The 25,691-nt window shown below is 44.7% G+C and overlaps 2 protein-coding genes across 3 annotated transcripts; one reads left to right on the top strand and one right to left on the bottom strand.

Moving 5' to 3' along the window:
• Window positions 1–1,198: 1,198 nt before the first annotated feature.
• Window positions 1,199–21,949, bottom strand: slc66a2 (solute carrier family 66 member 2). 2 transcript variants are annotated; one of them, XM_084484523.1, is made up of 5 exons: window positions 21,081–21,949; window positions 20,364–20,497; window positions 18,058–18,108; window positions 11,998–12,214; window positions 1,199–3,637 (listed from the first exon to the last, which is right to left on the bottom strand). In XM_084484523.1, exons 1-5 carry the CDS (start codon window positions 21,281–21,283, stop codon window positions 3,427–3,429), a joined length of 816 nt encoding a protein of 271 aa, XP_084340649.1. In that variant the 5' UTR covers window positions 21,284–21,949; the 3' UTR covers window positions 1,199–3,426. The 2 variants fall into 2 exon arrangements, with proteins under 2 accessions (XP_084340649.1, XP_084340650.1); XM_084484524.1 differs by lacking the exon at window positions 18,058–18,108.
• Window positions 21,950–22,513: 564 nt separating this feature from the next.
• On the top strand, window positions 22,514–25,035 carry hsbp1l1 (heat shock factor binding protein 1 like 1). Its single transcript, XM_084484992.1, has 3 exons — window positions 22,514–22,803; window positions 23,391–23,457; window positions 24,915–25,035. Exons 1-3 carry the CDS (start codon window positions 22,750–22,752, stop codon window positions 25,007–25,009), a joined length of 216 nt encoding a protein of 71 aa, XP_084341118.1. The 5' UTR covers window positions 22,514–22,749; the 3' UTR covers window positions 25,010–25,035.
• The last annotated feature ends 656 nt before the right edge of the window (window positions 25,036–25,691 follow it).

Genomic DNA, 25,691 nt, shown 5'->3' with positions numbered 1-25,691 from the left:
CGTTGCGGGTATGCAGAAGGTGCAACTTCTGCACTTCAGCACCGCCCACTGCACAGTCTCACTGTTATGAAAGTAAAGTTTCAGTGCAAACAAGCTGTTTCATGCACTTATTGGGGGGCAGTCTCAGCACAAATACTCTCCCTTGCTCGCACTTTTTTTTTCTACTTTAGCAAAGTAGAACATGTATACAAACGTCATATAACAGTCTAAAGCAAGGGAAAAGTAAAAATAAAAAAGCTTGAAATCACCACTTTAAAGCTGTTAGCAGCCCTGCGTTCATTGCATTATGTATGCAAGAAAAAAACATGATAAAAACATTGAGACTTAGGTCATGATAATGTAAAGGATTTAATGTGTTGTGTTAACTCTAAGCTCCAAATTGCACCTACTGGGCATATGCCTGAGGTGGTTCTCCGACATATGCCTGTGTTGGAACTGGGAAACATCCCCAAATACTCATTGACAGCAATGGGGGTTATGCAACAGAGGTAACAGCCAACATGGCAGAGATGTATTTTGCCTCCTGAAATGAGATTAGTTCATATTTAATGAGACCACTTTGAATAAGTTTCATAGACTTAAAGGACCACAACTCCTATGCACATGCTTGCATTTTAAAAAGCTGTCCAACATAATGAACATAACTACAAAAGCTTTCTCATGTTTAAACATGTAGATCTCCATCAAATAACACACACGTCAACTTCAATCTACTCTCATCTTTAACACCCAGAACAAAAGTGATTACTCTGGCAAGGAACTCTAAAGTGTCTATTATGTCATTATATGTAACTGTGTCTCACTGCTAAAACCGTTCCCAGACGGTGGCGTGTGTGATTTCCTCCCCATGCCATGCAAGGCGCAGGGCTGCATGTTGTTCAGAAAGCACGGCCCACACAACTAGTAACGGCACAGCATGGACTCCAAGCCCAAAGAAGGCTTGTTCCAGGGCTGGTGCATCTTGACAAGTTGAGGTCACCCAGACACACACACACACACACACACACACACACACACACACACACACACACACACACACACACACACACACACACACACACACACACACACACACACACACACACACACACACACACACACACACAGATATTGTACAAATACAGTGGACAGACAAAGAGGGCTCTCCGTCATCATGCACACAAAACAAATAATGATTTACGTTCAGCAGCCGTTTAGTGTCCCCCAGGTTGTTTATTGGTCTGCCAGAGTCAACACGGCCTCAGCCTCATTACTGTGCGGCCCAGAGGGGCACCGCCGTATCCTTCCCCAGTGAAGTGGCAGTTAAACAGAACCATGAAACGGGGAACACAGTTAGAGATTACATCAAATAATAATAATGACAACAATAGAAAGAACAACTAGAAGTACTACTAAAAATAACAATAACTTTGACACGTTTGGTATTCAAAAGGTTTGGGTCCGACCAACACGGCACATGAGCAACACAGTTGAGGAAACACTCGATGCCTAGCGATAAGAAAATATCTTTCAGTAGAAAATAAAAAAGAGCTAAATTCAGCAACATGACGACAGGTAAACACATCTGGGTGATTCAACATCTGCTTCTTCAAAGAGTTCATGAACAGCAATAAAAAATAAGGTTTGAGAAATGCGGCTTCTTAAAAATGGACAAAAATAAAAAATGTAACGAGGTAAAGAATCACAACACAAAAAAGTGCTGCTAGGAATGGGGGAGGGAGGAATCGGAAATATAACTGCACCCCCCCCGTTGATTTATTATTTTGGGTTGGAGGGGGTGGTACTGCTGCTCTATATTCAAGAGCAACAACAGCAGAGCCCCTAATCACAGGGGGCTGCTCACATGGCTAGTTGACCTATTGGAGAGGGGAAGGGAAGCATGTTACTAAATAGCAGAGAGGGGGGGGGGGGGGCTGGCAGGTATGCATTTTAAAAGTTTGGCAAATTGGCATGTCTCTGCAACATTTGGCCACTGCTCTTTTCTCACACAAAATAACCAAAACATTTGACGAAACCGATTGGCTGTTGGCTCTTTGAGCGACTGCATGAGTGAAAGTGTTATGACTTTTTCTTCTAGATTCAGGCACTGCGGCCGCCTCAGATGGCCTGTCTCTGAGCGGCATAGGAGGACAATATCCTCTCCTCTACATGTATCAAATATATTATATAGTATCGCTCCCTATCCTATTGATAAAGGCCAATACGCCATATGGTACAGGCTTGTTTCTCCCAACTGGACGTTTCTCTCTCCAGTTTAAATGTCGAGCAGAGCTGCCGGTCTTGTGATGAACCCCCACAGATTTCACAAAACAGAGCAGACAAAGCCAGAGCACAATCACTCCCACAAAGCACTGGTGCTGCCAGCCACTCTGTTTGGTTTTGGTGTAGCTGGATCCTATCTCCCCCCAACGCAGTGGGTTCTCTAACTACCGGGCAGACGCACCCTTTCTCTCCTCCCTCAGACCCCAACTAATCATTGTATCTTTTTTTAACATTCTCATCTGGGCTCAGAGTGATGGAGTGATTATTAACATTACTGATTATTAACATTACATCTTTCAAGGCTGATCAGTAGCAGCCGGACCAGAACTAGGATTAAGGCAGAAGGGTTTCCATGCAGCACAATCATCGTGTTCAGAGTAGGAGGAGCCAGAGGCTTCTACCGCCATGCGTTCATCACAGACGTCCCGGGAACGCATGACCCGGGACGCGCGTGTGTGTGTGTGTGTAAGCATTTTAACAGTTGCAAAGCTGTAAAAAGTCAGTGTGTACACACAAGGATACTGTGTGGCACACACTACATACACAACGTATATTTATTACAAAATAAAAGTCCCATCAGCGATGAATCCTTCTGGTTGTGCTGGGGTGACACCAGGGTCACTGGGAGAGGTGTGTGTGTGTGTGTGTGTGTACGTCTTACTAATGAATGTGTATAGATATCTTTTCTTACGTGGAGGTAGAAAATGACTTGAGTGTGTGAGTGTGTGTATTTATGTTATTTATGAGTGTGGTCATAAATCCTGTGTTTTGTTTATATGGAGTTAGATGTTAGACATGGTGTGTGGGTGTGCCTTTGTGTGTGTTCCCGTGCGTATGTGTGTGTCCATATATGTGTATTTGTATGTGCGCGTGTGTATGTATGTGGTCCGGGGCAGTCAAGCCGTTGTCACTAGGGGCGGTACACACCGGCATCCAGCGACGTAGCCAAAGAGCTGGGCGGGGTGATCGGTGGGGGGGTCTCCCCGTCGTCAACTCACCCACGCCGCTGGTGAGTCCATGTTTACTCAATTACCCCCCCCCCCCCCCGACCCCACCCCACCCCACCCCACAGACCTTCACCTAGCCCCCGCCTCCACTCCCGCCCCCCCCCTTCACTCCCCTATCCACCCCACACCCCCCCTCCCACGTCCCCCCTGGACCTCTTCAGAGGGCCTTGGCACTGCTGGTGTGGGAGACGGCGTGGGAGGCAGGCTTCTGGGGGTAGCGTCCGTAGTAGTACACCTGGGCCAGGATGGCCACGTCCACGGCCACCTGCAGCAGCCCGCACGTCCAGAACTGCACCGGTGCCTGCGTCAGCAGGAAGTAGCCCGTCTTGAAGGTGTCGCCGCTCGTCCACATCGCCACCATCTTGATGCTGGGGGGGGGAAGGGAGAGAGACACAGGGCCCTAGTTAGACGGTCTCAAACGCAGCGAAGTAGCTTTGTGGGGCGGTTCTATGGCGATGTTGCTATTACAACGGCGAGGTAAATGTGCTTTGCGCCCAACGCAAATCTAAAATGGGTTGGTCTGAAACCCGTAGGTGTGTTTTGGGCGTAACATGCAATAAACCAATGAGAGTTTCATATCCCATCCCCTTTAAGAGCCAGCGCATTTAACTTGACGAGTTGATATTTTGACAGTGTGTTTGCAGTCTAGTGTTTTCTTCTCCAACTTCAGAAACACTGATTCGTCATGTAAATTGTGGCAAAGATAACTTAACACATATATGATATGCGGACGCGCTGATGGGCACGCACACACACATGCACGCCAAGCATCACCCGCATTCATTCATTCTTTTAAACACTCAACGACGAGAAAACAATGTTTTCTCACGATCAAATACTCATCAATCCTAAAAGTTATGGGCTTGTACACGATGTCTGTGTCAAGAAAATATGTGTATTGCTGTACGGTGTTTGCAGATGCATTGATTTAAAAGTACAACTTACTGCTGTATCAGCTGTTCTTTCCCAAATAATTTAACCAACCATTTACCCTAAAACGAGATTTTGTTTTGGAAGGCTGGAATATCCTTTGCTCGAATTTATTATTGTTATTATTATTATAATAACACATGACATAGCCTACTATACTTCATTCATGTTCATTCATGCAGCCCTATGGAAAAAAAAATGTTTCCACAATCCACACGCTATTTCTATGCAGTTTCACACATATGAACAATCTTTGACATCATAATATTTAAATCAGGCTAATTGTTTGCATGTTGGTGCTGTGTATAGCCTACGTGTGTGTAAGCGTATGTTGCAGTTCCGATCTGCCATGGCACGTCAAAATAGCAACACCAACTGCGCTATCCGCTAGTGCATTTAGACCAGGAATATTTCGGGTCAGTAGCGCAATTTCATTGGTACAATTTTTAGATCACTAAAATAGCACCAAGTATCATTTGCCGGAACACGCCTCTGCTTTTCGCCGACACGCCTCTCCAGGTGCAAGTGTAGTGGCGCCTGGTTGTTGCAGGGGAAAATCTGCTTTACGCCGGGTGCAAACTTGCAACGATACATGCGTTGGTGTAGAAAGTCAATTGCGCTGGGTGCAAGATAGGGCCCACAGTCTCTTAGTCAGCGGGTCGTATCAGGAGACATGATTAAAGGGACAATATGGGGGAGAATATTGCGGTATTAGCCCTAGGGGTGCGGGCCGGACGGGAGAAAAACATGCCGATGCGCACACACACACACCATGAATCAGAGTGCACAAACCACAGTTCGTGTCAGGAGAGTGGTCTTTTTAAAGCACTTTCTGCCTGCAGATAAATGGGGGATTCCACTAATAAGCAGACACAAAGCAAGAAGCTAATGAGAGCAGACAGGAAACAGCAGGAAATGGCAGGCCCCCCAGGCAAACCCCCCCCCCCCCCCCCACCACACACACACACACACACACACACACACACACACACACACACACACACACACACACACACACACACACACACACACACACACACACACACACACACACACACACACACACACACACACACACACACACAAATTTTTTATCATCCGTCAGAGAACGATATGCTTTTTATTTGTGTTGTGCTGCTGGGGACACAGGTGTGCTGCTGCTGTGCATGACACTGACAGCACCAGTATAGCCCAGACACTTCTGCCACCCACAGGGGGCTCATATACGAGGGCATTTCATTGTTTTTTTTCGTGACGTGCGTGTGTGTGTGTGTGCATGAGTGTGAGTAAGTGTGTGTGTGTGTGTGTGTGTGTGTGTGTGTGTGTGTGTGTGTGTGTGTGTGTGTGTGTGTGTGTGTGTGTGTGTGTGTGTGTGTGAACGAGAGAGAGAGAGCATGGCCGCATAATTTTCCTTTTCAAACGTTTTAAGAACGGAATGAATTATTGAATTATTCCACAGTGACATTTGTCAGGGCCGGCTTGTCCTGTGTATTTCACACCGATGTGAGAACGAGCTCTAGGCACTGGGGGTCAATCCTATTACCAGCCTGCATGGCGTGGTCAACACTGGCCCGTTGAAGACAAAATAAAAAATAAATCATAATCCTGCTCATCTCCTTTTATCGTGGGAACGGCCATTGTGAAGAAATATAGAAACTCATCATAATAGTGGATCTTTGGTTCACAATTGAGAAGAAGGCTGTCTGGAGACTGGGGAGGGGGGGACCGGGAGGAGCTCTTTGTATCCTTGTGCTTCACGCGTCAGAGAGGTACGGGTGTATGAGGTGTGTTCTCACCTTCAGCTTCAAAAGCAACGAACTGAAGCCAATAACAACAGAACATTTCACCAACTGCCACTGCACAAATTTGACTGTTCTTCCCAGCTGTCAAACCTAACCACTCACCTTGACCCAGCTCCTCCTCGACTAGACTCATATCCCCCGCTGCATGCCACCTCCTCCCCTGCACGCCTGACTCCCCCCTCCCTAACCCTACCTCTGCAGGAATAACAATGGAGAAAGGGGAGAACACGGAAGAATAAATAAGACTCTTTCTGAGCGGATGCCATCAAGGAGTTGTCTGTGTCTGTCTTTGAGAGACAGTATGTCAGCAGATGAAAGGCAACGAGCCAAATTGCTCCCTCTCCATCAGGGTCTCAGTCTCTCCCTCTCCATCAGTGTCTCTCCTCTCTCTCACTGTTTGTGGTCCCTAATAGGAGGGCTGGACTGGTGAGGAGCTGAACTTTATTTTTCGTTATTTTTCTAACAAAAAAAGAATTCCACGATGTGTTTTATTTTGGTTTTGCTTGTCTTGGTGTGCTCCTCCAGTGTGTGTGGGTTGGAAACATTCCAGACACAAGACTCCACAATGAGTACATGGAGAGGGAGGGGGGGGGGGGGTGGGGACCGAGAGAGAACGAGAGAGTTCACCAGTGGTGCGTGGTGGATGACCAGGGGCCCAGTGGATGAGCAGCAGGATAGGGAGAGAGAGAGAGATTGAGAAAGACCTGGTTTAGACCTGCCTGGGAATACAGGCGAGCACTGACATTATTAGCTACCACTGGAAAAATGCCACAAGCCAGCATTCTTTCAAGAATCCAGACTATGTCTCCATATCAGCCTGTCCTCAGCTCCCCATGCTTTGCTTGAAACATTCATGGTATTTGAGCCTTAATTAATAACTAATAAAGGGGACTCACCCTGCCTGCGCTTCACTAATCATCTTCTGGCTGTGGCAAAATTATTTATTTCTGAAAAAACGAGCTGTGAATATTACAGCACAAGGCACAAGCACAAGGATACAAAGAGCTCCTCCCGGTCCCCCCTCCCCAGTCTCCAGACAGCCTTCTTCTCAATTGTGAACCAAAGATCCACTATTATGATGAGTTTCTATATTTCTTCACAATGGCCGTTCCCACGATAAAAGGAGATGAGCAGGATTATGATTTATTTTTTATTTTTTCTTCAACGGGCCAGTGTTGACCACGCCATGCAGGCTGGTAATAGGATTTAAGTTATTGACGTGTGATGGTGGCAAGCAGTGTTATTGACAAGCAGTGCTGTGAATCTTTATGGATGGATCAATATAGTGCTTTTAGGATTCATTATTCTAGATTCATCATGATCACACATTTCTGTAATGAAATATCATGAATAAATACCTGGCAAATACCCAACAGAAGCTACCGAAACAACGCTACTGTTTGCTTTCATTTGACGAGCAACACAAAAGTATTCATTACATCTTGACCAGAAAAGTATCAAGGAAAGGAAATATTTGCATTGCAGACCCAAGATGTGTACGATAAAATCGGCGACGCAGGCATGTCACGTCAACATAAAACCACCACAACGAATCCATGATCAAAAGTGTAAATCAGAAAATATTTGGGACTGACAAATCATTTCTATAGCGACACAATCAGCCAGTCTGAGGAATCGCTGTCGTCTGAAAGCAGCCTTTTGTTCACAACACAGACATCATTGCACTTGCTTTGTGGCGAGTGCATTATCAAGAAAGGTGTCTCATTTAACACCGCCCACGCATCTCGTCTGAAGGGCACCCTGAATCACACGGCGTGGGATGAGGGATGTGCGGGCGCCGCTGATGCACCATGGGCCATGTCGGTGTCTCCATACAAATATGTGCATGCTTCTTACGCTGTCCGCATGTAAAGACAATGCGATGGACGATGTCCATCTGTACCGTGTCAGTCAGACAGACACTAGAAGAACACCTCTTCATTCATTGTTACACTGTTTACATGCTGCTATATATCGCTTTGGCCACAGTGTTTGCCAAACCCCTGATACTAAAGACTTTCGAAAACAATGTTGTCCCTGCTCTAGATTGAAAACTCTGTCGTTGCGTTTTAATCCGGACGGGCCGAAACTGAGACTTTTGATAACGGTTAACTAACCAATCAGTTTCCATATGTCCTTCCCTGATTGGTCACTACCCAATCAAATCACCTTTCAAGAAGAACAACAAACGATGACTCCCAATCCATGTGTTCCGCACCCTTCCCCACGCGTCTTTAGGCCTGTAGTATGGACAGAGATCATTTCTGAAAAGGTGCTAGAAGGCTCTTCTGGACGCAGCTTCAAAACCAGAACTTATTTGTGTGGAATGAGATTGCAGCCTTAGTCGGCAACGACAGCATCAAGCTGGCGTAAAGGTTGAGGGCCCCTGGGCCTCAGTGACAGGCAGGTCCTCCAGTGCAAGCCCCCCTCTGTATGGTGGTGTGTGCGTGTGTAGCAGCACCAAGGCAGAATAAGTCATCGCCACCGTTATGGGAGGAAGTGAAGGCCAAAGGCCTTATAGGGGCACAGTCCAACAGTCTCTCTCACACACACACACACACACACACACACACACACACACACACACACACACACACACACACACACACACACACACACACACACACACACACACACACACACACACACACAGTTTACGTGTGTTTATGTGCATGTGTTGTCTGTTTATACGTGTGTTTATGCGTGTGTGATGTGTTTATGTTTGTATGTTGTGCGTTGGTGATGCTCATGGGTGTGCGATGCATGATATTGTGTGTGTGTGTGTGTGTGTGTGTGTGTGTGTGTGTGTGTGTGTGTGTGTGTGTGTGTGTGTGTGTGTGTGTGTGTGTGTGTGTGTGTGTGTGGTCAAAAAGTTGTGAATTTCATGTACAAGTGGTTATGCTGGAGTGTGGGCCTGGAGCTCTGTGCTCGTGTATAGCATCTGACAGCAGAGCACACGGGCAGGGTTCACAAGCACAACCTCACCCATTACAGACAGCCACCTGGCTCCCCCAGGACCCATCTCCACGCTGTATGAATAAAGCAAACTGATTCAAGCATTGCTTTTACATGACACACACAGCCACCGATCTGCATGACTACACACACGCCTCACACAAATGCATCAAACACAAACGCATCACAGACACACACACACAAACATGCATCACACACCCATCACCAACGCACAACATCCACACATAAACACATCACACACATGCGCATGAAAGAACATGTGCATGAAGAAAGCCCCATCTAAAAACCTTGTTTCGACGTATACATTTTCCTTCTTGTGTCTTGTAGAATTTTCAGCCCTATTGGAATGACGAATGCAAATAAATCGCCCAGTGCTGATAAGTATTGTAATGGATTAGATCAATGGATAGGTCCATTAAGTATTGGACTTGAAATCAATATCAACAATAAAAAAAGGTGCATGTCTATGACAGCTGAATGAGGCGTGTGTGGATTACAACGTACACAAGGCTGTTCCAGAAATCCAATATTAATGCGACGCTTTGATCCACAACAACATGCTCAAGGACCAAACATCTGGCACGCAACAATGCCTACAGCGAGTCATTAGGAATCAAACTCAGCAACCTTGGGTTGAGAGTTGAACACCCTAACCACTGGACTATATCTGTCATCATGAACATACATCGCCAAAGGTGTACTAGTAGAAACAATAACAAAAAGGTGAATACCAACTGATATATTGACGTGAGAGAATAGAACAACTTCCACTCAATGGCCACTCTGTTGCCTGGACTTAGCTACTGGACTTCGGCCGTCATATGGCATCCAGGGAGGGAAATGTGAAATGCGATCGGCATACAAGCAATTTTTAAAAAACGCTTGATATAAAGAATTAGTCTATAAAACAACTTTTAAGATAAAATAATGGTTATTATTATTTATTTTTTGGAAACACAAAAACATTTTATTTTGTTTCCAAAATGCAGTATTGGCCACAATCTCGCCGATGAGTCGCTAAGCATTCTAGGAGATCTCTACTAACACTTTGTTTTCAGTGTGCCTCAGAAAAAACAAGACTCGGGACAGCCTACCCCTACACAATCAATTGACTCCACCAACATTGTGACATGAGCCACTACCACACACACACACACACACACACACACACACACACACACACACACACACACACACACACTTCAAAGGGAATGTGTTCCATCACCTGTTAAACACAACGATGCGTTCCTCGTTACCCGTCTCGTTTGCTTACATCTCTGCTCACCATGCAGATGCCCCCGGCGCATACTCACATTAAGGTTTTATTAAACACACACACACACACACACACACTCAAGCATAAGCACGCGCACACACACACACACACACAAACACACACAAACCAAGAGCTGAGGTAAAGTAACCTAGCAACAGTGATTGCCTTTACATAGACGGCCACAGGTTGCACACAGATGGAAATGGATTGAAACCACAAACAAGGAGAGAGAGTTGGTTCTCTCGCTCTCACACACACACAGTCTTGTTTTGGAAAGCTAAAGCATCTTCGGCAGCCACTAGTTGAGACAGGGCAGGCTGAGAGGAAGAGAGAGAGCGAGAGAGCACTAAAGGGATTAAAAGTTCCCATCGATAGAGCAATCGGCCATGGTGGACGACCAGGGGATGTGTGTGTGTGTGTGTGTGTGTGTGTGTGTGTGTGTGTGTGTGTGTGTGTGTGTGTGTGTGTGTGTGTGTGTGTGTGTGTGTGTGTGTGTGTGTGTGTGTGTGTGTGTGTGTGTGTGTGTGTGTTGTATCCGTCAGCAATCGGTGAAGGCGGGGGGGAGGGGTGTGGTGGGACGACACACTGCTGAGCCCTTGCTCTGGGAAACATCTCACCCACTGTGTTGAAAGAATAAATATCTGTCACGACACTCTCTGACACACCGCAAATGCACACACACACCACTGTCTTGCATGGCTCCCAAGCACAGCCCAGCGATTGCACTTGAGCACAGTGGCGCGCTAGCTAGCTCCATGTTGGTCCTGTTTATTTATTTTTACACTTTTAATTGGAGCGCTCTTCGACTTCACTGTGTCACAAATCAGCAATGGTAACGGGCCAAAATAATACGTTCAAACGGGCCAAAGCTAAGTGCCAGAAGTGAGTCTCGTTAGCGCCAAGGTAGCGCCAGAGCGCTAACCGCCATGCTAGACAGCGGGGTTAATTACCCACATGTCAGTATTAATGATGCCGCGGGCTGTCGCTTTTAATTTGTTTTAATAATGACTGCAGCAGCCGACCCCACAACCCACACCCACCACCCGACGGCCGACGTCCCCGGCCCTGGTATGATGGAGCGCGGGGGGCCTCTTATCACAGACAGCAGAACACAGGTGGATGTTAGCTGACAGCGGGGCCGGACTTTTCTGACGCTGCCGAGCTCAGACACAGAGGCCTTTTACTTTTGCCTCTTAATATTACATGCTTGAAGTACCGCAGGAGTAATTAACTTTCAGGAGCTGTGCTGGGACCAGCGGATAATTCAGTGTAACTAACATCATCTGTCCGGGATCATCTCCTGTTCCTGGTGTAGAACTCAAAAAGTGACATTGAATAAATGCATGTAGATTTGTGTATTGTTTTTTTTCTAGCCCTACATGTCCACAGTTATGATAAATGTGCCGTCACAACTCCTTGTTTCATCCTGCACATGTTTTGTACAACGTTCTGTTTTGTTTTGTTTCACACACAGACTAGTCCTGTTTATGTGCTGGTAATCTCTCTGTTTACTAATACCGCAATGCACACACACACACACACACACACACACACACACACACACACACACACACACACACACACACACACACACACACACACACACACACACACACACACACACACACACACAATCAAGATCAGCCGATTGTGGAAACCATTTGGCGTCTAAAAACATCAAAATGTTCATTTTGAACACACACACAAAAAATGGGGCGGCATCCGAGTACACACACACACTCACCTCATGCCCTCGGTGGACTTGTTCTGGTGGTTGCAGTAGAGCTGTGGCATTCCCAACATGGCCTCGGTGAAGACGGCCAGGAAGCCCAGGCTCTCCACGTAGACGGGGGAGTCCAGCAGCAGGTAGGTGACGTAGGCCGCCAGCAGTGTGAAGCCCAGCACACATTGGAGGTAGTCCACGAAGCGGCTCCATGACCAGAAGTAGCCCCACTCAAAGTCTGACGGTGGGGGAGGGCGGGGGGAGGAACACGGGGTCAGAGAGATGGTGGCTGTGTTGTGACATGGACGCTTTGTACTGGAGATCATCCTCGGAATGTTTCCAGTTGTATAAAACTTGCAATATATGCACGTTTTTTGCGTAAATTGCGTTGAAACAAAGGCTGTCCTATATTCACCCACATGTTAAGAGTTTTAAAATGCATAGAATAGGATTTGTTATTTCATGTGTTTTAAGGGTGTTTTTAGGAAGGAAGAGTTGTGAAATGATTGAGATATGAACACATACTAACACCTTTAAAACTGATTTGGTTGAAAAGGTCAAAACAGGATCACATTTAAATGTCTGAATGTGATTTTACTTTCCAACAGCAGCTCAAGCACCCACATGACAATCAAAATCAACCAGGTAACCAAACAATTCATCTCTCCAAAGTCAAAATGTTAATTTTTAACAAGAGCAAAACATGACAAAGGAGGGGAAAAAAAGATAAGACGTGCGCCTCCAAAGCACATGAATTAGAAAAGTGGAGAAGAAATACTGGCTTTGTTGAACAGTGCGCAGAATGGACAAAGGTCCCCAAACCCAAGGCTGCAGAATGCCACTGCAAAAGGGTGATGCTGTCGACCAAACCATCAAAATAATTATAAATCCATTCAAAGGCATTTGCATGCATCTCCACAAGGCAACACTTCCAAGTATGGACATGAGTGTGTTGTGCATGTAGAATTATTGAATTTTTGTAGCGTTAAATCCAACAATCATTCGCTAAAAGGTGGAAAGCCATTTGCAGCAGTCCTCGAATGTGCTGTTTTAATAACTTCATTACATGGACTGTGGCTTTTGGGGACATGGGCACAATGAAACAGATCAAATCGACTATATATTTTTTTCTGCATTACATCATACTGTAGGTACGACTTGCTGTGGATTTAAGGTCATTGCAAGCAATAAATCAAGAGAAATCGAATAATAGCTTGAAAAGTATGTGGCTCAAATTATTTTCCTAGTCTCCATGGGGATAGAGTCTGTTGGTCGTACTAGGTCTACATGAGCTGCACCTTATCAAGAACCATCTCCAGGTGTAGCACCTCTGTGGAGATCCATCACGGGGAGACAAGAGATTATTGCGATGACTCGCCAAACTTGGATAGCTTTAGCATTAGCTTTAACGTCAAAGTCTTCATTGAAAAACGACCTTCAAAGTGCAAAGGGACATTTTGCGGGAATATTTCGGTGCTGTAGAATTTGCCTTGCTGTGCGTCAGTAAAATTATTTGTTCATCTTAAAAAGGGAGAAAGGCCAATTGTCTCTAGTGAATTGGATGGGTTGTGATCGTGTTTATTCTGGAGCCCCAGGTGGAGTGTGACCCCAAGCTCCACCGGCGCACACACGGTACTGCCTTTGTGATCGGCAAAGTCAACACATCCAATAAAAGCACGTCAATGAATTGAACCAAATTCAAGGAGCAATGAGCGTCCAGCGCCAGCCTTCCTTCTACGAGGCACGTGACTCACGTGGCAGAAACACAATGGAGAACCTTGCACACGAAACAGACTTACAGAAAAAGACGTGGCCTTGGAACTGGACATTGTGCGTTGAGAGGACATGAAGACACGATGGATCTGAGCCACTCCAAGTTGCCAACAAAACCGTGCTTTAAATACATTTCCAGGACCCATTGAGGGTAGAGAAGAGGCCTGATGTGGGGGTGGTTCCAGCCACCCCCACATCCCCCTCTTCTGGCCTATTTTCTCCCCCCCTAGCAGGAGAGGGCGGCGTGGAGCTGGGCCCAGAGGATGGCAGCTGGACACGGCTGATAAGGAGGGATGAGAGCCATGGAACACGGTGGGTGGGTGGGGGGTTAGTGGTACAGTCTGGCACGGCCGAGCTAGCATGCCCACAACCCATCCACCACACACACACACACACACGATTTGTAAACTATAATCCAATGAGGCAGATAGAGAGGTGCCATCTCAAGCACGCGTCAAAAACGTATATATAGACATCAGTGCCTTATTTTTTCTCGACCAATTGACAACTTAACTGTTTCCTTGCATCAATGGATTGCCTTTGCATTGCTCTGCACAGCTTACACAGCCATATACGGTAAAGCCAGTCCACTCTTGGGCTAAGATCATTACAAGACCAGCATACAGTCTAGTGATTCATTTCCTGGCCACCTGAAGAGACAAAGGAAAAGAGCAGAGAAAAAAAGTACTTTTTTCTGCCTTCCTCAGGTGGCATTTCTCCCTTCCCCTGTTTCCCTTTGTGATACAGAACACACAGCAGCCTGAGTGCTTGTTCGAGGGAACGGGCCTGATAGGCTCATTATTCGTGGGACTAGCAAAAGAAAAGAAAGAGGCAATTGCCCACTGTGCCTCTCCTTTTCCAGGCTGCAGAGCCTTCACCCCAGGACACTCTCCTCCTCCTGGGTGGTCCGTCTCTACAGCGAGCGGCCAAATGAGCCGCTGAAGCAGGCTTGGACTTCCTGTGCAGAGCTTGGGGTGGAGTGTGTGATGCCCTTTCTGAAGCTATTTCTGATGAGTCGTTTTGAATCAGGAAGCAGGAAGCATGCAGACACAGAGACACTAGAGGCTTCAGCAGAAATGACCAGTACAGGTCGCAACAACGCCGGCAGCAAAACGACTTGCATGGCTGACTGGCTTTAAAGACAAGGTTAAATCCCACTCAGAATGCATTTCACATCTGTAGCGACTTCAGAGCCAAACTGGGTAATGTAAAAAAAAAGTGATTATACCATTCAAATGGGGGGACTACCTCAAACTTTTTTTTTATGTCAAATGTTATCGGACCCCAAAAGTTAACTTTGTTTGAATCTTGACTTGGCAACACCATCACAAAACTCTTGTAGTAGGAAGTGAAGGCAATTCGAAAAGTAAAAGACATTGTGTAAAGGTTTCATGTTTTGTCTTGGGAAACAACATCGAGACTGTGTACACTTTAAGGCCCAGTCGGCAGTCACCCATAGGTGAGAGGGTGATAGTGTCTCAAGAGGTGAAACAGATAGTGAGAGAGCGAGAGTGAGGTGATCTATGGGGAGCCACCGAGCAGAACACTGCGAGGCAGTCACAGGAAACGGGTTGATGCTGCTGTGGGTTGCTTTGAGGTATATAAGATCACTAAGCAGACACCAATGGGAATGGAAGCCATTGAAGTCATCGTGTGTGCAAAATGACAACAGGTGATATACCTGAATAACAGATGGGGCCTTACAAGATTGAATGTAGTTCCATGTATAGTGGTAGAACTGCAGGGAAAAGCCTTTCACAACCTGAACCTCTTCCCACTGAAAAGTCTCATTGAGGTGTGTTTTAGTTTGTACAAGTTGCATCTAAGGAGAGGCAACGCAACAGTATTGTGCTGACACAAACTTATTAAAACGACAGTGGCCACAATTATTCAGTCAAACAAAGGACGAACTACAATAACAACGGCAGAGGTAGCAGCCATGGAGAGTGTGTTTCTGTGTGTTTCTGCAAACAGGTAAGCTATTCATGTTTGTAATGCTAAGGTTGACCGGGAACCCTTTTTGATGTACACCTTTCTCAATAAAGCTGGAAAGGCATTTCAGGCCAAAGACTGATACGCCCATCCAGTTTCATGCTTGGAAGGGAAGGGTGATCACTCCAAAGGAAAGGGCACCATTTCAAAGGACTATGAAAGCAGCTTGCAGCTTTTCGTTTATATATATATATATATATATATATATATATATACACACACAATCACACCTACATTTTGTCCCAGGAGGAGGCAGTGTACGGGGAGGCAAGTAATGACACCTCATCCACGACTAGTTTGTCGCGTGACGCACCAGAACACTCACCACACACTGGCTACCACAGGGGAGAGAGGCAGAATGGCAGAACTATCCAATTAGAGACTGGGGCGATGATTAGGGTGCCCTGTTGGTACCAGAGCCAGGTTGGGAGTTTGGATAGCCCCCCTGCTCTTGTGACATGTCGTGGGATCTTGGGTGATCACAGGGAGTCAGGACCTTGGTAAAACGTCTCATTCGGAAGACGCCTGCGTGCACACAGGCCCTGGATTATTTTGGTCTTTTGAGGATAAAAAGGCCCAAATATACACTACCGTTCATACATTTAGGGTCACCCAGACAATTTATGTTTGGGGGCTTTATGTTTAATCAATAGACACTGGAAAATAATAATCCTGTAAGACCCTCTGCTGACCATTTGATGGCAAAGCCTGGGCCCAGGGTCCTATCTGGAAACACAAGAGAGAAAGAAAGCCACTGAATGTAGACCCCAGTTATGGGTATTTTTTCCTGGGTACAAAGCGGGCAGCCTGTAATCAACTCTGACTCGAGCCCCTGGGGCAATAATGACACAGCAGAGGTGGTGCACCACGGTGACGCAATCGAGCACACACACACACACACACACACACACACACACACACACACACACACACACACACACACACACACACACACACACACACACACACACACACACACACACACACACACACACACACACGAGTGCCATTAACACGCTTCTGAAAAGTGAATAGAAATAGAATTAGAATATAAATCAATATCCAGGCCCAGATACTAGCAAAGCCATAATCAAAAGGACACATTCTGGCCCTTCCTACACACTGCTTACTCAACCAGCTTATTCCGAGAGGTCAGAGAGGAAGAGTTGGTCAAACAAATGACACCACTCTCCCCGAGATCTTCCCACATCCACTGTTGGATGTCATGCAGGAAGTAGGGCTTCAGCAGAACATACAGTACTTCAAAGCCCAAACTGTGTTCTTATTGAAATCTGCTTTTGTGATTAATTATTACAAAGTGAAAAACCAAATATGGGACAGATTTAGAAGCATCATTAAATAAGACATTACTGTAGCGCCAAATGCTTGACAAATGTTGGGATCTGACACCACCTGGGGGCCTTATAAAGAATATCGCCCTTCTTTTACCAGTTGCACTGGGCTGCGCTACATAAAGGGCATGTTCCTGTTCGAGACTAGCTTTGCCGAGCTGTCCATCTACCACTCAGTAGACAGACAATTATTTGTTTTGGTAGGATTATAAGGGGATGCTGGCATTCAAACATAACCCTACAATTTTGCCAGTTTCGTCTTTGAAGCGGATAAACAAGCAAATCATGCATCACCATGCACCATTCAGAGGGGAAACAATTAGATCTTGTGAAAGTACTGACAGAGATTGACATTTCGTACTTCAAGAGTTAAGGAAGTAGCATAGGAAGGACTAACATGTTCTACAATTATATTGAAAAAATTATCAGTCAAAATAACATGCAGACAGAATTCTGTGGGCTGAATAGTTGCAACCCTACCCTTTTGGTTGGATGTGGCTTATCCTTGGGGGTGGAGGTGGTTAGACATGCAGCTGTGGATTGAGATTAATGCAGTGTGTCGTCCCAAAGACAACAACATGTGGTGGGGTAAGATTCTGTGGTGAGATTCATTAGGGGGTGCCAGGCAGGGGTCATGCACTATCACATCAGACAAACACAGAGATGGAGAGATGGAGGACTGATGGACGGAGGGGGGGGGAGTGAAGTGGTGGTCTCAAGCCGAGGTGAACTTTTCCAGGTTTGTAATTTGTTGTGTTGCTTCTCCCATGCACTGAGGTCGCTGATTTCACTAACTGTGCTCATTAACAAATGATAACACCAGGAGATTGAACTTGAAAATACAGAGAGGAAGGATTTTCCGCCTCTGAACCTGGAAGTTCCCCCTCTGCTGTAGAGGCAGATGAACTACAACCAATGATGGTTTGAGGGGATTTCGTTTTTTTAAAAGGCAGAAAGTACCTACCCAGAAAGAGCCTCTTAGGGACTTTGATCTCCTCGTCCTTACTGTCTGTTGCTACAGACACACATACACACAGAAATACATATGTCAATTATAATAACACAGAGAAAATCATAAAAAAGACAGAGAAAAGGCATACGCAACCCACACACAACCCACCCACCCACCTCATGACCTCTGAGAGTTTGAGATAAAAACATGTGGAGCCGACCACCACTTTAACCAGGCGTGTCAAGTGCACAGCGAGAAGGTCATTGTTGTTCTGCATCCATTTATGTGAAACACAACAACAACCCATACAACACTGTCTTCAAAAATATATATAAATAATAATTATGGTCACAGCCGAGGGAGTGGTGAATTGACCATTATGTACTTGATTGAATGGGAAATTTAACTATGTACTAAATGTTTGCTGAAGCCGTTCCTAGGGATATATATATTAAAAAGAAATCTCATATCATGTGTATTTCTACGTGACACCTCCTCCCTCACTGCTCCCTCCTTCCCTCCGTTTTTCTGCCAACGAGTAGTGTTGCATTCACACACTGGTGATTGGCAGACATAATGAATTCCCAAAGCCAATCAGGGAAGAAATGCCTTGATTAGTCTACATAATCTCAAACAGAGGCAAGCTCAGTCCACTGGAAACAGTTATTATCATAGGGCATTTCACTCACTGAAAGCCAACAGATGGCTATGGGATTTCCAGCAAATTACACAAAAGTGACAGCTCTTAAATCATACCTAGAGCACCTTTGATAGGAAAACCAAGAATCACATAATGAACCATATGCCCTAGACACGTTTTTGTATTTACTTATGTATACATACCTGTACATTGAATACTTAGAAGGGGGAGCTGGATGGAGGATATTAAAAAACATCAATACGTTTCTTCTGGTTATTGGATTTCAATCATAACACTGGCAAGTCGTCTGAATTTGTTGACTGTTTTTGGAGTCCAATTAGTCTTGTATTAATCTGGAGGATGCAATATGCGTAATGAAAAACAGTCTTCACATGATGGTGTAAATTGTGGTAAATTCAAAACAATTTACCCATGGGTCAGCTCTGACGTTTTTTTCAAGGCATGACCATGAACAAAAGATACAAATAAAATCATGTAATATAAAGAATTAATTCAAAGTTAATGTTTAATGTGTACATGTAGAAATTAAACAGATGAGCATTGGTTTGATTCAATTGAAAAGTGATGCTCTGTAAAAAACATAAAGAACATTCCCTGAATAAGACTTAGTTAGTTCTATTCATTGCAATACAAAAACGTGACTAAAGGAAGTCACTGAAACCATAGTTTCCTATTAAAGTACATATGCAATAACATCTCAGTAAAGCCCTTGATAACCGAGTGGAGCGTTAGACTTGTCTTACCCACCCAAGAAGTCAATTGTAATGACCTACTGCTGGATGTTGCCTCTACTATACATAGCCAACAAAAGCAAACAAGAGCTGCAAGTGCAATACGATAGCACCACCACCCCGTTGACAAATAAAGGCCCTACCTAATTATTATTTATTAACGCTTGGGTAAACAGCCGGATATGAGCCCATTCTTTCACTCTTCATACCAAACGGAAGGAGAGAGACAAGTAAGTCTGTCTTTGCAAAAAGAGGTCAAATTGACATTAACAAGAAAAATGTACTGTGGAGAAAAGAAAGTGAAACTCATACCAACGGATATGTGCGTTGCCTTTCAAGTCATGCAAAATCCCCCCCCTCGGATGTATTTTGAAACCAAAAAGTCCCACCCTGATCAAGAAAGTTCAACAAAATTACGTAGAATCACATTCACTTATATAGTGGACAATATGGACCATCAGGAGACCCTGTGCACAAAGTCGATTCTTATATGTAATATAAACACCACCACTCACCTACCCAATTCCTCACCGTGGGGTAGAGTGTAGCCATTCAATGGATACAGCAACAACATGAGATGCTCTGCTCACTGATTCTCCACAGTGTGTGTGTGAACAAAATTAATATGACACTAACATGAATATGATATAACACCAAATCCATCCCCTGCCCCTTTAACTCCTCTGTTCCCTCTGATTGGGTGGCAAAAGGATCCGTCTATGCACTCTGTGTTAATTTATATCTGTGATTCATCAATAATTATCAATATTAATCAATGACACTGTTGTTACAGGTGCATGAGTTGGTGTGTGTGTGTGTGTGTGTGTGTGTGTGTGTGTGTGTGTGTGTGTGTGTGTGTGTGTGTGTGTGTGTGTGTGTGTGTGTGTGTGTGTGTGCGCGCGCGCGCGTGCGTGCGTGCGACTGACCTGTGAACGAGCGCCGCTTAGTGGTGAGCTCGGTGGCCATGCGCACGCTGGTGCAGAGGTTGAGCATGGTCAGCATGGTGACGATCATGATGATGCTCTGCCACAGCAGCGGCGTCTCGAAGTAGCGCCCAAATCTAACAAACAAATGACGTCAAAAGAAGCACACTGGGGGAAAAAGGTGCAGCATGTGGGTTTTTTCACTGGGTTATTATCCATCTTTCCTAAAGGGGATGTCAATAGTGGAACCATGCACACTGTTTGAACGTGGCGGTACCTGTCATTAACAATTCCAGTTCTTCCAGTTTGTCTTCTACCACACATTGTCTGGAACCATGGTATAGTCACACTTATAGATTTGGGGTTGGATCTAGTGAATGGGTTTACTTTACTCACTTGGCTTAAGGAGATTATGCCATTTCCTATATGTTGATCAAGCCTACCTACAATGGTACAACCTTTGTGTTCACAAAAAGTCGGACTTATTCAGCCTAGTGCATTACAATGTATTTAAGGTGTATGACTTACTGGACAGTCCCAGTTGCAAGAACCTAGTTTATAGGGTTCGTCATTTAGTTTAGTCAACTGACATTGATTACTGACAATGAGATTCGCTCAAGTATTCACATATAGCAGGCCATATAACAGAATGTCAATACATGCTTTTCCTAATATGTATTTGTACGAGTCATCTGGAGTTTCTGTCCATGTTTTGCTTACCTGAAGAGTATGCGCAGAATATTTGCCACAAGAAGGACAAGACACACATACGTGGAGAAGCCCTCTGCATTTTGCGTCCGCCGTATGTCTCTGTACTGAGGGATGTAAGGCACCACCCCGCCGAAAATCATCGCACCGGCAGCGATCCATAGCACAAGTTGGTTAAAGACCTGCAGAAGCTTCTCAAACACTTCATCTTCCATAGTTCAGTAGGCATCCAGTTGTAAGCAGGCTGTGTCCACACCGATGCGCAGAGAACCAAAGTTGCCAAGTCTTTGGTCAGTGCAGTACCACTTGTTCCTGCAGGAGTCTGCTCTTCACTTGCTGCGTTTCTTTTTCTATCTAAATGAATGCACTCAATGTACAATGGCGGCCAAAGTGAGGGATAGTACTGTCACGGAATGAGGCTGACATATACCTACTAAAAGCATTGTCCAGAAGCATCCAAGACACATTCATTAAAGTGTAACCTCCTTCTTCAAGCTGAATGCCACGCCATCACGAGTCAGGAGCACTTGTGAATCGGAAATGACGACCCGGGCCAGCCCCAGATGACAACAATAACCTAATCGATGAATAGAGGAATGCATTCACAACGTGTATCCCGTCGGCAGCAACATATGAAAATTGTTCGAGTCTACTCTGTGCAGGCACAATTAAAAGCGTCAATATTTCTGATAAAACTGTTCCGATTAAGCTAACCAGTCCGATTATATGTTAGAAACAAAATACAGCCACAGCCCTAATATATATATAAGACCAATACAATTGAACTGCAAAAATTCACATAGCATGGTGTGGAAATAGGGGAATAATTGGGACTTTAGGTGACTTTCCTTTCAGAGGAAATTGGTAAATAGGGAAACAACCCAAACCGAACCCAGCAGCGCTGCTTCTTTCCGGGCACGTGACACAGGGCACGCCCCTTACGTAATCACGTGACGGAGGCCGCGGGGTCCTAAAGGCAAACGCGTCAGCGTTAGTGGCCGTTACCAACAGTGTTGCCAGATTGGGACAGATTTCCCTCCCAATCTGGCAACACTGGTTACTAATATGGCTTGGTGTTTAAGAGAAATACATATGGATGAAGAACAGAATGCAGATTGTTGTTGCTATATGATGTAGAAATAAGTATTGAGAAAATAAGACATTTTTTCGAGAAGAAAATACATACAAGGGTTGACTAGGGTAGGCTACAACCAATTCTTAGTTTATTTTCAAAGGTTGCATAACCACAGCACATTACTGCGACTCCCGTTTCACTGTGAAGTAGGATTATAAAATATTATAATCCATTGATTATGTAAAAGGAAATGATGATGATGATGTCGACCTAACCCTATAAAATAGACGGTAGAAATTTCAGTAGCGAATCCACAAAGGGTTAACCGCAGTGGGCAGGCTTTGAGTCAGACTGTAAAGTTATCGGAAAGGTTACGCCTCAAGGACCCAACTCTTTGTAGGTTTTGTAGGGCATAATGTATCCCCTTACATTTTAAAGAGCTTATCTTCAATCGACGTCTAGGGGGAAGGATTTTGTTTTGCGGTTGAGTCTCCACCGTTCAACGGTCCCGCCGTGGACCCATTCGGAAGCTCTACCCCTTTGCTCGTATGCGGCTACCAGAAAACTTTGCAAAATTCTCAGTGCTAATAGGCTCCATGATCACCGATGTCAACAATGTCTAACACAGAACCAGAGACACTCAGGGATATGACCCAAACAGTAAGTATGTTTGCATGCACACTGCATAGCCTGAGTACAATAACCAATGTCAACACAGAACCAGAGACACTGGGGGATATGACCGAAACTCTAATTTTGTTTGCATGCACACACTGCATAGAATCAGAATCGGCTTTAATGGCCAAGTATGTTCACATACATGGAATTCGGCTTTAATGGCCAAGTATGTTCACATACATGGAATTTGACTCGAATGGAATTTGGTAGGTGTACACTCTCTCAGACAGGTAGACATATACACAATATAATATATACAATATAATATACAATATATAACACAAGGCTGCATAGGCCTACTATAAATTGGGGGACAAATAGACAATACAAGTGGCAATACAGACAGGCAAATTAGTTATGGTCTTATATACAATTATACATATACCTTTAGACAGAATATTATTATAATTTAATATAAAAAATAAATGTAATGAACATCATTTTTGCGGTATGAGGTAGATTTAAGAGGTAAAAAATAGCCTCAGTACAATTTTTTTAAATTTTAATAGCCTGAGTACAATAACCAAACATGTGTCCCATGACACATGTTGTGTTTTTCATTTTGCCAGATGGAGCAAACTATGGACCGTCTGCAGGGGAAATTCCAAGCGATCTCTGAACAACTCGAGTCCAAAAATATCCTTTTGAAATGCAGTGCATTATAACTGTCATGGTGTGTTTGAGCTGTACTACGGTATTCGTCACCCCATGAGTGACCCCCCTCCGTACAGGATGGATAGCGAATGGTCACTTACAGCTACAACACAGTGGACGTTTTAATAATATTCAGCAGCCCTGGTGGGATATATGTTTATAATTTACTAGTCGGCCTAGCTTTAGCCTAATACCAATTGTATACATTTTTCATATACTAGGGACATATTGTTATAGCCTGGCTCCGCCCGCCTCCGTACTTCCGCTCAATTTTCATTTCCCTTCAGTACTACGTCTGGGTTTGCGGTATTCTCCAAGTACGTCTCGCTGCGACCTGCGAGAAGGCGGGGCGTGACATCACGCCCTGCCCACATCACGGGCGAGTGCATTCTGGGAACTCCTCAAATCATTCGTTGTGCAGTAGTGAAATATTTTATGTTAAGGCCTAGCTAATCTAAGTCAGGTTTGGGGTTAGGGTTAGGGTTAGGTTTAGGTTTAGGGTTAGGGTTAGGGTTAGGGGTTAGCTGCTAGTTCAAGAGGACGTTCAAGAGGACGTATTTAGTTCAAGTATTTTCAAGAAAGACCTATTTTTCTTCTTCTGTTGGTTTTATATGGGCTACGCAATCCCAGAATGCACTCGCCCGTGACGTCACGCCCCGCCTTCCCGCAGGCCGCAGCGAGATGCTTCTCGTATTTTCGCAGGTTTTCTCATAGACATCTTGGGTTTTCTGCAGCCAATTTTTTGGCCGTCCAATCAGCAAACAGAGGGAGTGGCTGAGAACATTGACATTAAGGTCGTGCGCTAGTTTGAGTTGTAGTCAAACGTCAGTGATTGGTTATGGCAGATCCAGAGTGGCACTGGGCAGATCTAATAGTTTCAAACTCCAACAGACACCCGCCTTCAAGTGAGTTAACGTTTGTCAATGGAGAAAGGCCAGACTCTCTGTGCAAATGAAATGAAGTACGAGATTCTGGTAGGACCAGGCTTATATTGTTATTGTTACCCCTTCAAATGATAGCAGATTATTAATTTGGTCAACCATGAATTATGATAATAGGCAGCATATTTTATTTTTATTTTTATAACATTTAGATTTGCTCAGCTCTTTAAAACTCAAATTATTATTTTTAGCCTGATAAAGGGCAAAGGTCTCTTGCCCCTGTAGTGCATATACCAGTGAAACCATTCCACCACCACCTCTTCCAGATGTAGTACTGTACTGATGGCGTTCCACTGATAATGGCTTTGCCCCATTGATAAAGTTTCAAGGGTTGTATTTATAAAATGCTAAGTACAACCCAGGGAGGTTCTGAGCAATGACATTAATTCAAGGCATGAGTCCTCAACGTAGTAAAGCAAAAGTTCACTATACTAACAATTCTCACTGTTTTGGTTTTGTTATCCACCCCTGTTAACACATTTTCCTGAACTTGGGCACTCGACCAGATGGGCACACGCATCGACGGGCTGGAGAGGAACGTGACGGACCTCATGACACAGGCGGGAACAGACAAGCAGCCATGCCCACAATGACCCGACGGAGGGCCACGGGGAACCATGGACCACACGCACATCATCTGGCGCTAAGGAGGCCTCCAGGAACACTGGATGTGTGTGTCCACGAGGGGAAGATCTAGTGTGGACTACTGACATGTCCAAGGAACGGTGGAACCGCAGGAAACCGAGTCGGCGAGAATTATTGCCAACAGCGATGGGGCCGGTTTCTTCAGATGTGTTGAAGAAAACATCCGGATACTAGTGTTTAAAGAATAAACTTTATATTATTTTTTTATTTGAAATTTACTTTTTCACCATGTCTGATAACTGAGGATGCAAAATAAATTCTATGTCAAATAAATACGGGTGGTCATTAAAATTGTGTCATTTTTGCATCGAAAAAGAATCAGCTTGACTTAATCTAGAGTTAATTAAGCAATAGATAACGACAGGCTGTGGTATACGGACATTAAACCACAGTGGTATAATGAACGTATACCACTGACTGAAGTGATCTATTGCTTTTATAAAACGGTTACGTAAGTATGGCGAAGTGAAAGTCATAGATACCCTCAATTTTGAAAAAGCTAGAAAGTCGGAAAAGCATTTTATTTAACGAATACAAAAAAGTAGTCCCTCCTGGCTGCCTGCAAAGTGTACGGCGGTTGCTATGCAACACACTGTAGCGTCCTTCAGAGAGAAGGCTAGAGACGGTGGC

The sequence above is a fragment of the Micromesistius poutassou genome, assembly GCF_964030765.1.
Source record: "Micromesistius poutassou genome assembly, chromosome: 20".
Taxonomy (NCBI): Eukaryota; Metazoa; Chordata; class Actinopteri; order Gadiformes; family Gadidae; genus Micromesistius; species Micromesistius poutassou.
This window is presented reverse-complemented; position numbering and strand designations above follow the sequence as displayed.

Bases quoted from the DNA above. Each gene is read 5' to 3' on its own strand.
- hsbp1l1 (XM_084484992.1), top strand. From the start codon at position 22,750: ATGTCAACAATGTCTAACACAGAACCAGAGACACTCAGGGATATGACC. The intron at 22,804-23,390 runs GTAAGTATGTTT...TCATTTTGCCAG, and splicing joins TCAGGGATATGACCCAAACA to ATGGAGCAAACTATGGACCG. The intron at 23,458-24,914 runs ATATCCTTTTGA...GAACTTGGGCAC, and splicing joins TGAACAACTCGAGTCCAAAA to TCGACCAGATGGGCACACGC.
- slc66a2 (XM_084484523.1), bottom strand. From the start codon at position 21,283: ATGGAAGATGAAGTGTTTGAGAAGCTTCTGCAGGTCTTTAACCAACTT. The intron at 20,498-21,080 runs GTAAGCAAAACA...TTTGTTTGTTAG, and splicing joins ATTCTGCGCATACTCTTCAG to ATTTGGGCGCTACTTCGAGA. The intron at 12,215-18,057 runs GTAGGTACTTTC...CCCCACCGTCAG, and splicing joins CCCTAAGAGGCTCTTTCTGG to ACTTTGAGTGGGGCTACTTC.